The following is an 11,174-nucleotide window of genomic DNA, read 5'->3' as shown; positions in this document are numbered from 1 at the left end:
TCGAAACAAAACAAACTAGAATCTTAAGCACTTGTTAATCTTGATTATGGAGTAAAACACACAACTAATAAAAACTCTATCAAAATCATTGTGCATCAAACACTTAGAATTTCTTACTAACTTTCATATCTTAGAAATTTTTAAGTCTTAGAGTCTGAACTGTTTTGTACTTTGTAATTTGTTTGTTTACGAAGTCTCTTGCTTTTGTGCTTGAGCATAGGAAATCTCTTGCTTGTGTGCTTGAGTACCTGAAGTCTCTTGCTCGTGTGCTTGAGCAATTGTAATCTTGTGTGATTATAGTGAAAATCTCCTTGGAAGTGTAAAAGGTACTAGACTACTTCCGGATTGTGGAAGGAACCAAGATAATTGCTTGTGTCTCTTTCTTCTCACTCTCTCACTCTCTCTCTCTCTCTCTCTCTCTCTCTCTCTCTCTCTCTCTCTCTCTTATATCTGCTGCATTTGACTCTGAACTCTGAACTTAGTTAAAAAGAAGACAAATCTAACACAATTCAACCAGTGGCGTATCCAAGACCCTAGGTCAGGGGGTGCAAAATATAAAACTTTAAGAATAATTATAATTATAATCATGCATATAAAAGTAACATACTCAAAATACTACATTGTACTCAATGTATAATATATCAAAAAGATTTATATTTAACCTTAAAAAAAGGATTTACATATAGGCTCTACAAGTGTCATTTACGCCTTGCCATCTTCTGAAATCTTTGAATAATCAGTTCATCATCAATGTCCTTCATGATATCTCTTTCAATATAAGTCACTAAACAATCATTCATCCATTCATCCCCCATTCGATTACGTAATCTACTTTTCACAATCTTCTTAGCCGAAAAGGATCGCTCGACGGTTGCGGTGGCAACATGCAAAATCATCGCTAACTTCAAAAGCCGATAAACTAGTGGAAAAACAACATGCCTTCCAGTTTCAACCAACTTTTCTGAAAGATCACTAATTACTTTCAAAGATGCAAATTCAATACTGTTGCGCATATCAATGATATAAGTCTCAAGTTGATTATCAAGCCACGGCAAACTAGTGTGAGAAAATTCTAGTGGATAAAACTTTGCTAATTCAATCAATTTTTCCTTGTCAAAAGAAGAGAACAAGTTTCTTGGACTCAAACAAGCCATACAAATGAGCAAATGAGCAACTGAGTTTATCAATTCTTTCCTTGCTCTTGCTTAACTAATAATTCAGTATTTTTTTCTTTCCCTTTCTTGCCTAATTCAATCACTTACACGAAAACAACATAGTAAATCATAGAGCTTTCACAGTTTGGAATAAAAACTCAGTTAAATATGGAATACAAAAAAGCACCATAACAAAAGATTTCTGAAAACAAATTCGAATTTTATCACTAATTCCTCAATAATTCCAATTTCTGAAAAGCACCAGTTTGATCCATCACTAATTCACTAACACCATGCTACAAATTCGTAATTTTATTGAACCCTAAGAAAAAAATGGATTATGAGAGTAGTTTTCAGACTTGGGCTCTGTTGGGTCTAAGGTGCAAATAAAAAATTTTAGGGTGTGCAAAGTGCAAAAATAATAGGGTACTGGTGCAAATTTTAAAAGTTCAGGGTGTGCAGGTGCACACCCTCAGTATACACTGGATCCACCCCTAAATTCAACCCCCCTTCTTGTGTTTTTCTCACCATCAATCAACAACAACAACAACAACATTAGTCAGAAACAATTAACAGCCCTCAGAGAGTATTTTTGTATTTTTTTTCCTGGTGTTTTGGAGAAAAAATGATTCTGAGAATAGATATTTTCAAATAAAAATGCGAGTGCTGAAAAAGAAAAATTAGAACGAATGTATTTTTTAAAGAAAAAAAAGTGAATGTTGAAAACAAAATATTAGAATGAGTCTAGTTGGTACTACTCTACGCATTTTATAAACAAATGTCAACTTTTGCAATTTTAATAAATTAAGTGTTTGGTAGCTCAACTAAATTAAGCTAATGGTTAAGGAGTTGGAGGTTTAGGTCCTGACAAGGGAAAAGACTAACATAAAAATTAACTTACTAACATTTGCCAACTAAAAAAGTATATTAGTCATGAAGAAAAATTTAATTTATTTAATACTTTTGGTCAAAAAGGTATTTATTACATATGAGCATTCTATTAAATTTAATTATTTTATGTTTGACTTTTGCAACATTTTTTTTCTGCGTTTTTGTAATTATTTGTTTTAAAAATAAAACATAATAGCTCATATAATTTAAAATATTATTTTGACTCGGTGTAGGTAGATAAATTAATATACGTATTTGAATAGTGCAAACAACATTCTCTGTAAAACTCATTTTTTAATACTCATTCTTTAATTTCTTCTTCAAAAATACTCACTCTTTAATTGGATAGAATGAGGGTGACTCGCACCATTTGGGATATGGGGTCCATCATTTGAAAATTGTGCCGACACAAACAGATGAGATCACATGTATATCACTAAATAAAAAGAAAAATGCTCTTCTAACCATCATTTTTTGTCCAAAACACCAGAAAAATACGAAAATATCCCCAACGGCAGTTAATTGTCGTTAGTGATCAACAACAACGACATTAGCGATCAATAATTAACTTCCCTCAAAGGGTATTTTTGAATTTTTCTGGTGTTTTGGAGCAAAAATTATTGTGAGAAAAGGATTTTTCAAATAAAAATGCGAGTGTTGGAAACAAAATTAGGCTCGGGTGCTACTTGTAACGCCCTGGATTTTGGTCCAAGACATTACGCCTAAATCATTTTCTTTTTCTGAAAAACACTACTATTTATTTATTTCATCAATAATATATATTCCAGCAAAGCCTATACAAAATTCTTTACATAATTTAATAAAAATTCTTAAACTAAATGTCCTTCAAAATTATTTCTAAAACTACAATTTAATCAAAAACCCAATTTTTGTCCCCGCGTACGCTTTCATCACATATCAAACTTCATATATCATCTTTGGTACCTACAACATTATATTAATGTAAGGGTCAATTTCCTTATCCAAATTGGTTCATACTCAAAGCACCAGAAACAATGTCATGAAATAGATAATATCAAAACTTATCAATCAAAAGAAATAAGAAAAATACATTTAAGTCTTTAAGGTAAAGTTCATACACATTTCTTTTATATATATATATAACAGTTTAATCACTTATCAACACACAGATGTATAATAGATCCAATGCAATGCAATGATGTGCAAAATGCATGCTCTTATAACTATATGATCCGGATATAATTCCCGCCACTAAGGCATCCACACAGAAATATAATTGCAATTCCCGCCACACAGGCATCCACACAGAATATAATTGCAATTCCCGCCACACAGGCACCACACAGATGCATATGACATGCATGATAATGATAATGAAACTAAATCCCGCCACTTAGGCACCACTAAGAAATGCAAACTAAATCCCGCCACTAAGGCACCACTAAGAATATAATTATAACCCGCCACTAAGGCAATTACAGTCAAATATTAATGCATCATCAAACACACAACCAACAGTCAATCATTTCACAATTTCACATATTCATCTTTCTCTTTTCTTTAATTCATCAAAATCTAACATTTCTTTTCCAACATCACAAAAACATATAAAGCATAATAATATAAAATATATCAATTCACACCTCATTATCATACAAAATTTTCATATACAACATAATAAAATAAAATAATTATATCATTCCTCATCACACATTTATCATATAAAACATAATTAAATAATCACATTTAGAAAAGATTAAATTTTAACCTTAAAATACATTTTTAATTAGTTTTCTTTTCAAAAGACAAGAATTGCTACCACTATTTAATAACAGAGCCCTAGCACTTAGTATGGACGTATGGGGAAAAAGCCCTTACCTTGCCCGTTTTTCCGTTCCTAATAGCAAAGATTAGTCCCACTAATTGCTCGCATACCGAACGGTTCAAAACTTCAAAGGGACAAGTTCTGATATAAGGAACAAAACAACAAAAATAAGAATAAAGAGAATAGAAAAGAGGCTGGTTTGAGTCCCGCACAGAATAAAAGTAAAACCTTCGTAGGAAGTAGCTTATGAGTATAGGGCATTGATTGAAATGCCAAGAGAAGAATAAGTATAAAATCTTACCTTCACACAAAAATGGAATGAATATGGATGAACAAGAGATAGGATGGTGAAGAGGTCGTACTATATACAACCCTGATGGCATGAGAATTTAAAATGGAAAGAATGGTTCACGTGTTTGTTTTCATGGGAGACAGAATGCCGTTTTAGATTAGCAAAGAATGAATTTGTAGTCTTTAAGGGTCATCATGATGATTGAATGACAATAATTTATGGAAGTTGGAAGAATTGATAGTGGTCTTGGGTGTCTGACTAAGGAAAGTAAATTCATGCGGAGAAATATATCTGAGATGGCTGGTATAGCTTGTGTGGTTTTAAATAACAACCGATGCAATGAAATTAGAGAGGAATGTGCTCAGTGTGGAAAAAAAACTGATTGTGAGAGGATTGGAATAGGTGAATAACGTGGCTAGTTTTTAGGAACTAAAATAACACATGATGAAGGGGAGAATTTGACTATTGGCTCCACAATTTAAGGCAACAAAGTGGGATATAGAGAAGAAGAAATCTGCATGTTGACTGCTAGTGTCTCTCAAACTAAGATCACTAACTAGTAACTACCAGCATTATACCCACGATAACAGAACATAGGTTGTTATCTATTATTTCTCCCAAGCAAGGCCACTAAACCTAGTAATTAGGAGATGAATTGAAACATGTTTAGTTGGGCAATTAGGCAAGGAAAAGGATGAGCATAGATTCCTCCAAAAAAAAAAAACGTGTACTATTTATATATATCACAATGTCTAAATTAAAGACTAATAATTATTATAATACAAAATTAACTTTAAAATAAATCACAAATTAAAATGCAGCAATAAAGGATTAGAATAAAAAAACATTTAAGAAATAATTATCTTATTTTCTCCACCCCAAATTGATTTATAAAGATTAAAGTAGATGGAATAAAATTCAAGTTCTACTTGATTAATTAACCAAAGTAGAAAATGTCAAGATTTCTATTAATTTTACACATAAAATAAGTTGTAGAATAAATTATAAATCAAGAAAAATATTACTAATGACATATATATAATGTATAAAATATCGGGATGTTACACTACTATTCCCATTCTCAACGAACCTTGGTTGCCAAATGGAGAGTTTATTAGTAGTGATATTCCAGGTGCTCATTTTGTTCATAATTTTACTATTAATAGTCTGATGCATTTACATGACAAAAGCTGGAATGAGCAGGTGGTTAGACAGGTTTTTAGCGTGGATATTGCAGATAAAATACTCCACACGCCGCTTATTTCTCAGGTTGCGGAAGATCGAATTATTTGGAAAGCAGAAAGGCATGGTCGTTACTCGGTACGTAGTGCCTACAGGTTGTGTGTAACAGAATTAATTGATTCTTCCTTTTTATGGCGTCCGGGGTATTGGTCTGGTATTTGGAATCTTAAAGTCCCACCAAAGGTAAAGAATTTAATTTGGCGCATGTGACGAGGATGTTTACCGACTCGTGTCCGCCTGTTGGATAAAGGTGTCGTCTGTCCCACTAACTGTTCGAGCTGTGATTCTATTCATGAGGATCTTTTGCATGTTTTTTTCGGTTGCCCTTTTGCTATACAGGTGTGGAACAGGACTGGCCTTTGGAGCTCGGTGCAAAATGCTCTCACTCATACTAATTCAGCTGCGGATGCTATTTTCTATCTGTTAGAGAATTTGTCTACTGAGCTCACTCAGCGTCTGTCAACTATCATGTGGAGCTTATGGAAACATCGTAATCTTAGAGTTTGGGACGATGTTATAGAAACGAGTGCTGTGGTTGTGGAGCGTGCCAGAAACATGATTACAGATTGGCAACTAGCAAATGCTCCGGATGTTCTGACATCCACTTTATCGCCTCAACATGTAATAGATGCGCAGGCAGGGCCCTCCTCCTCACACCAACATCACAGACTCTTATGGCAGCCCCCTACGTCAGGTAGATTCAAGTGCAATATCGACGCGGCTTTCTCTTAGCACAATAATTGCACAGGTATTGGTATGTGTGTACGTGACTCGGAAGGTAGTTTTGTTCTGGCTAAGACTATTACTTATCCTTGTACTGTTCCGGTGGATGTCGGTGAAGCTTTAGGGCTGCACTCTGCTATGCAATGGTTAAGTGATATGCAAGTTGATAACGCGGATTTCGAAACAGACTCTAAATTAACAGTTGATGCCTTCCTCTCTACACGGAACGACTTGTCTGAATTTGGCTCCATTATTTCTTCCTGTCGTTCTTTGTTTCGTAATTTATTTTCTAACTCTAGGGTGGAGTTTGTTAGGCGACAAGCCAACGCGGTTGCTCATGCTCTGGCACGAGAGGCCACGTCTCTAGCTAGTCCCGCCGTTTATTATGATATACCCAATTGTATTGCTACTATTATGATTAATGAAATGCTATAAGCATGTTTCCTTCAAAAAAAAAATTTGTTTGGTAGCTCAACTAAATTAAGCTAATGGTTAAGGAGTTGGAGATCCATGGTTTTGGTCGTGACAAGGAGAATTTAAACAATAGACTTAATATTTTATTTATATTGTATATAATGTGATAAATTATTTTTATTAATACGCATAACTTAATAAATTTTGGATAAAAAGTACGACATATCAATGTAAAATACTTTTAAACTAATATCCGATTAGAATCCACTACTTCTCCACATCACCTCACTTTTGTATCATTATGTTGAAATTATAGCATGAAAAAGTGTGGTTTCTCATTAAACATTAATGTACAACTATTATTTACTGACAAGGATTACCATTGATTCTATATTGTACAAGATTTCAGACAAGCACTACGTGCCCGCCTATCTGCTTTTATTTATTGCACTGATGCGTATAAATTGTGAACAGTAAATTTTATTAAATTTATATTTTGATTATTATTATCTTGATTTTCATTAAAATTGTAGATATAAATATTTTGCACATTCATATTGTAACAAGGTATACTTTTTTTGAATTCTGTTGGCTTTACTAAATTTTTCTAAGTGTTATGCACTGGGCAGAATCTGACACAAAGTCTGATAGCAGCAGATAAGATAAAACACAAAGATAGACAGACAGACAGACAGACAGACAGATAGATAGATACATATATAGATAGATAGATAGATAGATAGATAGATAGATAGATAGATAGATAGATAGAGAGAGAGAGAGAGAGAGAGAGAGAGAGAGAGAGAGAGAGAGAGAGAGAGAGAGAGAGAGAGAGAGAGAAGACACAAGCAATAATACTAGTTCCTCCTACAATCTTGGAGTAGTCCAGTCCTCTTGCACTTCAAAAGGATTTTCACTATAATCACATCTTATTACAAATTTCTCAAGGAGAAAACCAAAAGATTTCCAAAATGATCAAGCACAAAAGCAAGAGACTTCCAATGCTCAATAACAACTAAAGGAGACTTCTAAAAGATTACAAATAAAATATTTGTTCTTACACTTGATATACAATTAGAGGTATTAACAATAAAGTACTATGCACTAATCAGAGTCTGATGAGTTTTAACTATATTGGCTTTTTCTGAGTTTTTCTAAGTGTTATGCACTAGTCAGAGTCTGTTGACTAGCTCACCTACTACAATTTTTCCGTAATCACATTGTCCTTATGTTGGGGAGTTTATGTGGCCTGCGTAATATATTTCTACTCTCACTTAAAAGTTAAGATATTCTAAAACTTATAGCATATTCAATACCTTTGCTTCAACAAAATTGAACAAATTCAAATAAGAATAAATCAAGTCTTATTTTCAATTTTCATTGGTTAAATAATTTATTTACGCACATTAAAGAATAAAAATAAGAGGGGTAAAAATGGAAAACTCCATATGAATGAAAATTGAAAATATGCAGATTAAATGAGAAGGATAATAAAATCTAATTTCAAATATAGTCATAAAATGAACCAAATCTGCAATAACATCATTAACCAAAAGTGACCCTCGCTTGCAATGTTTCATAAATTATTTGAAAATCATAATCAACAGAAAAACAAAGAAACAGATATAAAACTAATTGATAAACCCCCTTAAAGTTTATCCAAATTATTTATGTTTCTATTTCCAAATCCAACATGATTAGCACAACTTTGAACAATCATCATGTAAATAACCTTCTTCTGCACTGGTGAGCTTAACAGCCCATCCTCACTTCTGAGTTTGGTGAGCCCATAGTTGCTGGTACATCGACATAGTAGGAATGGGTTGGATAGTATTATTGTATATTGCAGTCCCTTGGCTAAAAGGATTATTCTCTTTGACACCTATGGACTCAGATGAATGCCCTTGAGTGGTCACATCGGTTTGAGTCCCAATAGCAACAAGCTCAGGCAATGGCGCTGAAGGAAGTTCATATTTCAGGTTATTCAAGCTAGCATTTTTTCCATCCAAAGTAAAGCTACCCACTATGACCTGTAAATGATTCATAAAAAATGTTAAAATACTTAAAAAGTTATAAAATTAATGCAACAATGTTTCATTAATCCTTCTTGTAGAAAATACTATCAACACAAGAACTTACTTTCAAATTGCGCATTTAAAAATCAACATAAATTATATATCATTTGTGAGCAATACCTTTACTAATGATGCTGCAATAAGCTTATCAGCAACTACTCCTACCAAAAGACTTGAATCAGTGTTTCCTAGAGACACCTTGAAGTAACTCATTCTTATATTGCCGTTGTTGTTGTCAGATACTTCTAAATTTCCAGACAAGGATACAATTTCAAATTGACCCTATAACGAAAAAAGACATCATTGCAACAGCATTAAACCAAATCATGTTTATTTATAAAAATAAACTATCAAATTTAACATATTTACATTTTAGCACATTAAATTATGAAAAATTAAGCACAAACAACTAAAGATGTCGTAGAAAAAATACCATCGATGTGATTTATTACTCTCAAAATAACCATCGGAAGAAAAACTAGTAAAATTAAAGCTAACACAAAAAAATGTAAGTGACACTCTTCAACAACTAAATAAGTGGTATTTAAGTAGATATGCTTAAATAGTGTTGTGTTTAGTGAATATCATAAACTAAACAATGCAAACATAGCAGAAATAATGAGAGTAGAATATATCTTGCTAATCCTTTCCATGTTGTCAATGGATTCAGATTTCCTACAATCACAATTCAACACATTCACACAATTAATAAATTTTTTGTTCTTGTCACGGTCGGATGATGCAGATTTTACACTGTGTTTGAGAATTAAATAGAAAAATTCAAATAACTTGCTTTATTGAATGGATTCCAATAAAAAGGTTGTAAAAAGTATGAGCAGACAATGCTCATACAAACAAACTACTCTCTTTATTGAATATCATAATACAAAAAAAAAATCATATCAGAAAATAGATATAATTGAATGGATTTTTATTAAAAAAAGGATGTAAAAAGTACTACCTCGTAATTAACAATGCTCCCTGAATAATGAAGGGCGACACTGCCAACTAAACCATGAGCAGACATAATGCATATCTCAGTATTAGGTTCTGCTACTGCCTGGCTATAGGCTGTGACTTTTTCAATGATGTCCTACAAACAAGTGAAAAAACATATTGGTAAAAACCAATCTTCAAAAAAATCCAACCACCACCAGATCTGTCAACAAAAACTTTCGAAAATTCTATAAACAACCACATTTTTAACATCATCAAAATCTACATAACCTTGCAATTTATAAAGTTTCCAATATTTTAAAAAAAAATTGAGAAAGGTAGTGTAATATATAACATGTTAATGTTGGAATTATAGGTTCCACTGCATACCTCTCCTGGATTCACAAAGATCACATGTGGAATTATAGCACCTAGGCATGGATTCAAGGATGAAGGAACGATGTTGCTAACAAGAGGCTCGTGATTTGGGGAAAGGTTAACGTTCATATTGAATGGAGAGCCTTGAGCAGTGTTTGGTTCCATCACGGTGGTTTGGATGGTGGTTGTGAATGGATCTGGACCCACCAAGATGACAATTTCAAGTTGATTGTGGTGAGGGTGAGGCGAGTCTGGCATTTCATTCAAATCCATGAAAATACAATGTTGCAAAGAAAATAGAGTAATTGAAAAAAGAGTATGAATCAATGTGTATATATAGTCAAAGTAAGTAAAAGTGGTTACAATGATAATGATGATGATGAATGATGACGAGGAAAGAAAAACATGAACCTAAAAATTTTATAACTGAAGAAGAGAGGGAATAAGGAAAGTCTTTGATTATTTTATTTTATTTATTTGGGGTTTTTAATTTTAGATTTTATTTTTATTGTTTATTTTTCTTGTGGGTCCCTACAAATTATATTTCATTCATGGACTTAAGTTATTAATAATATTATTTAATTTATTTAATATTTTTGGTCAAAAATGTATTTATTACAAAGGAGCATTCTATTAAATTTAATTATTTTATGTTTGACTTTTGCAACACTTTTTTTCTGCCTTTTTGTAATTATTTGTTTTAGAAATAAAACATAATAGCTCATATAATTTTAAATATTATTTTGACTCGGAGTAGGTAGATAAATTAATATACGTATTTGAATAGTGCAAACAACTTTTTCTGTAAAACCCTTTTTTTAATACTCACTTTTAATTGGATAGAATGAGGTTGACTTGCACCATTTGGGATGTGGGGTCCATCATTTGGAAATTGTGTCGACATAAACTGATGAGATCACATGTATATCACTAAATAAAAAGAAAAATGCTCTTATCACCATCATTTTTTCTCCAAAACACCAGAAAAATACGAAAATATCCACATCTGCAGTTAATTGTCATTAATGATCAACAACGACGACATTAGCCATCGATAATTAACTTCCCTCGGAGGGTATTTTTGAGTAGTTTTTCTGGTGTTTTGGAGCAAAAATTATTGTGAGAACAAGATTTTTCAAACAAAAATGCGAGTGCTGGTAAAAAAAATTAGAATGAATGTAATTTTTAAAGGAAAAAAGTGAATGTTGAAAAGAAAATATTAGAATGAGTCTTGTTGGTACTACTCTACGTATTTTATAAAA

General features: G+C 32.4%; 3 protein-coding genes and 1 long non-coding RNA gene across 4 annotated transcripts; 1 reads left to right on the top strand and 3 right to left on the bottom strand.

The window, feature by feature from the left end:
- Positions 1–698: 698 nt before the first annotated feature.
- Positions 699–1,154, bottom strand: LOC146936058 (uncharacterized). Its single transcript, XM_085749132.1, has one exon. The coding sequence runs from the start codon at positions 1,152–1,154 to the stop codon at positions 699–701; it is 456 nt and encodes a 151-aa protein (XP_085605258.1).
- Positions 1,155–2,776: 1,622 nt separating this feature from the next.
- LOC146936057 (uncharacterized) lies at positions 2,777–4,432 on the bottom strand. Its single transcript, XR_015033126.1, has 3 exons — positions 4,154–4,432; positions 3,906–3,993; positions 2,777–2,990 (listed from the first exon to the last, which is right to left on the bottom strand). It is a non-coding gene; the product is annotated as an uncharacterized LOC146936057 (long non-coding RNA).
- A 753-nt stretch (positions 4,433–5,185) lies between these two features.
- Positions 5,186–6,544, top strand: LOC146936056 (uncharacterized). Its single transcript, XM_085749131.1, has 3 exons — positions 5,186–5,569; positions 5,726–6,080; positions 6,165–6,544. Exons 1-3 carry the CDS (start codon positions 5,186–5,188, stop codon positions 6,542–6,544), a joined length of 1,119 nt encoding a protein of 372 aa, XP_085605257.1.
- A 1,495-nt stretch (positions 6,545–8,039) lies between these two features.
- LOC146936055 (AT-hook motif nuclear-localized protein 8-like) lies at positions 8,040–10,325 on the bottom strand. The gene is made up of 4 exons (XM_085757665.1): positions 9,925–10,325; positions 9,560–9,691; positions 8,719–8,880; positions 8,040–8,553 (listed from the first exon to the last, which is right to left on the bottom strand). Exons 1-4 carry the CDS (start codon positions 10,183–10,185, stop codon positions 8,290–8,292), a joined length of 819 nt encoding a protein of 272 aa, XP_085613791.1. The 5' UTR covers positions 10,186–10,325; the 3' UTR covers positions 8,040–8,289.
- Between the last annotated feature and the right edge of the window lie 849 nt (positions 10,326–11,174).

Source organism: Medicago sativa, chromosome 3, assembly GCF_051527215.1.
Source record: "Medicago sativa cultivar Bolivia chromosome 3, Bolivia_mono, whole genome shotgun sequence".
NCBI lineage: Eukaryota > Viridiplantae > Streptophyta > Magnoliopsida > Fabales > Fabaceae > Medicago > Medicago sativa.
This window is presented reverse-complemented; position numbering and strand designations above follow the sequence as displayed.

Coding starts and splice junctions, on each gene's coding strand:
- LOC146936056 (XM_085749131.1), top strand. CDS start 5,186: ATGTATAAAATATCGGGATGTTACACTACTATTCCCATTCTCAACGAA. Junction 5,570..5,725: donor ATCTTAAAGTCCCACCAAAG/GTAAAGAATTTA, acceptor TTTGCTATACAG/GTGTGGAACAGGACTGGCCT. Junction 6,081..6,164: donor ATGGCAGCCCCCTACGTCAG/GTAGATTCAAGT, acceptor GTGACTCGGAAG/GTAGTTTTGTTCTGGCTAAG.
- LOC146936058 (XM_085749132.1), bottom strand. CDS start 1,154: ATGGCTTGTTTGAGTCCAAGAAACTTGTTCTCTTCTTTTGACAAGGAA.
- LOC146936055 (XM_085757665.1), bottom strand. CDS start 10,185: ATGGATTTGAATGAAATGCCAGACTCGCCTCACCCTCACCACAATCAA. Junction 8,881..9,559: donor GGAGCATTGTTAATTACGAG/GTAGTACTTTTT, acceptor TTTTCGTTATAG/GGTCAATTTGAAATTGTATC. Junction 8,554..8,718: donor TTGCAGCATCATTAGTAAAG/GTATTGCTCACA, acceptor AATCATTTACAG/GTCATAGTGGGTAGCTTTAC.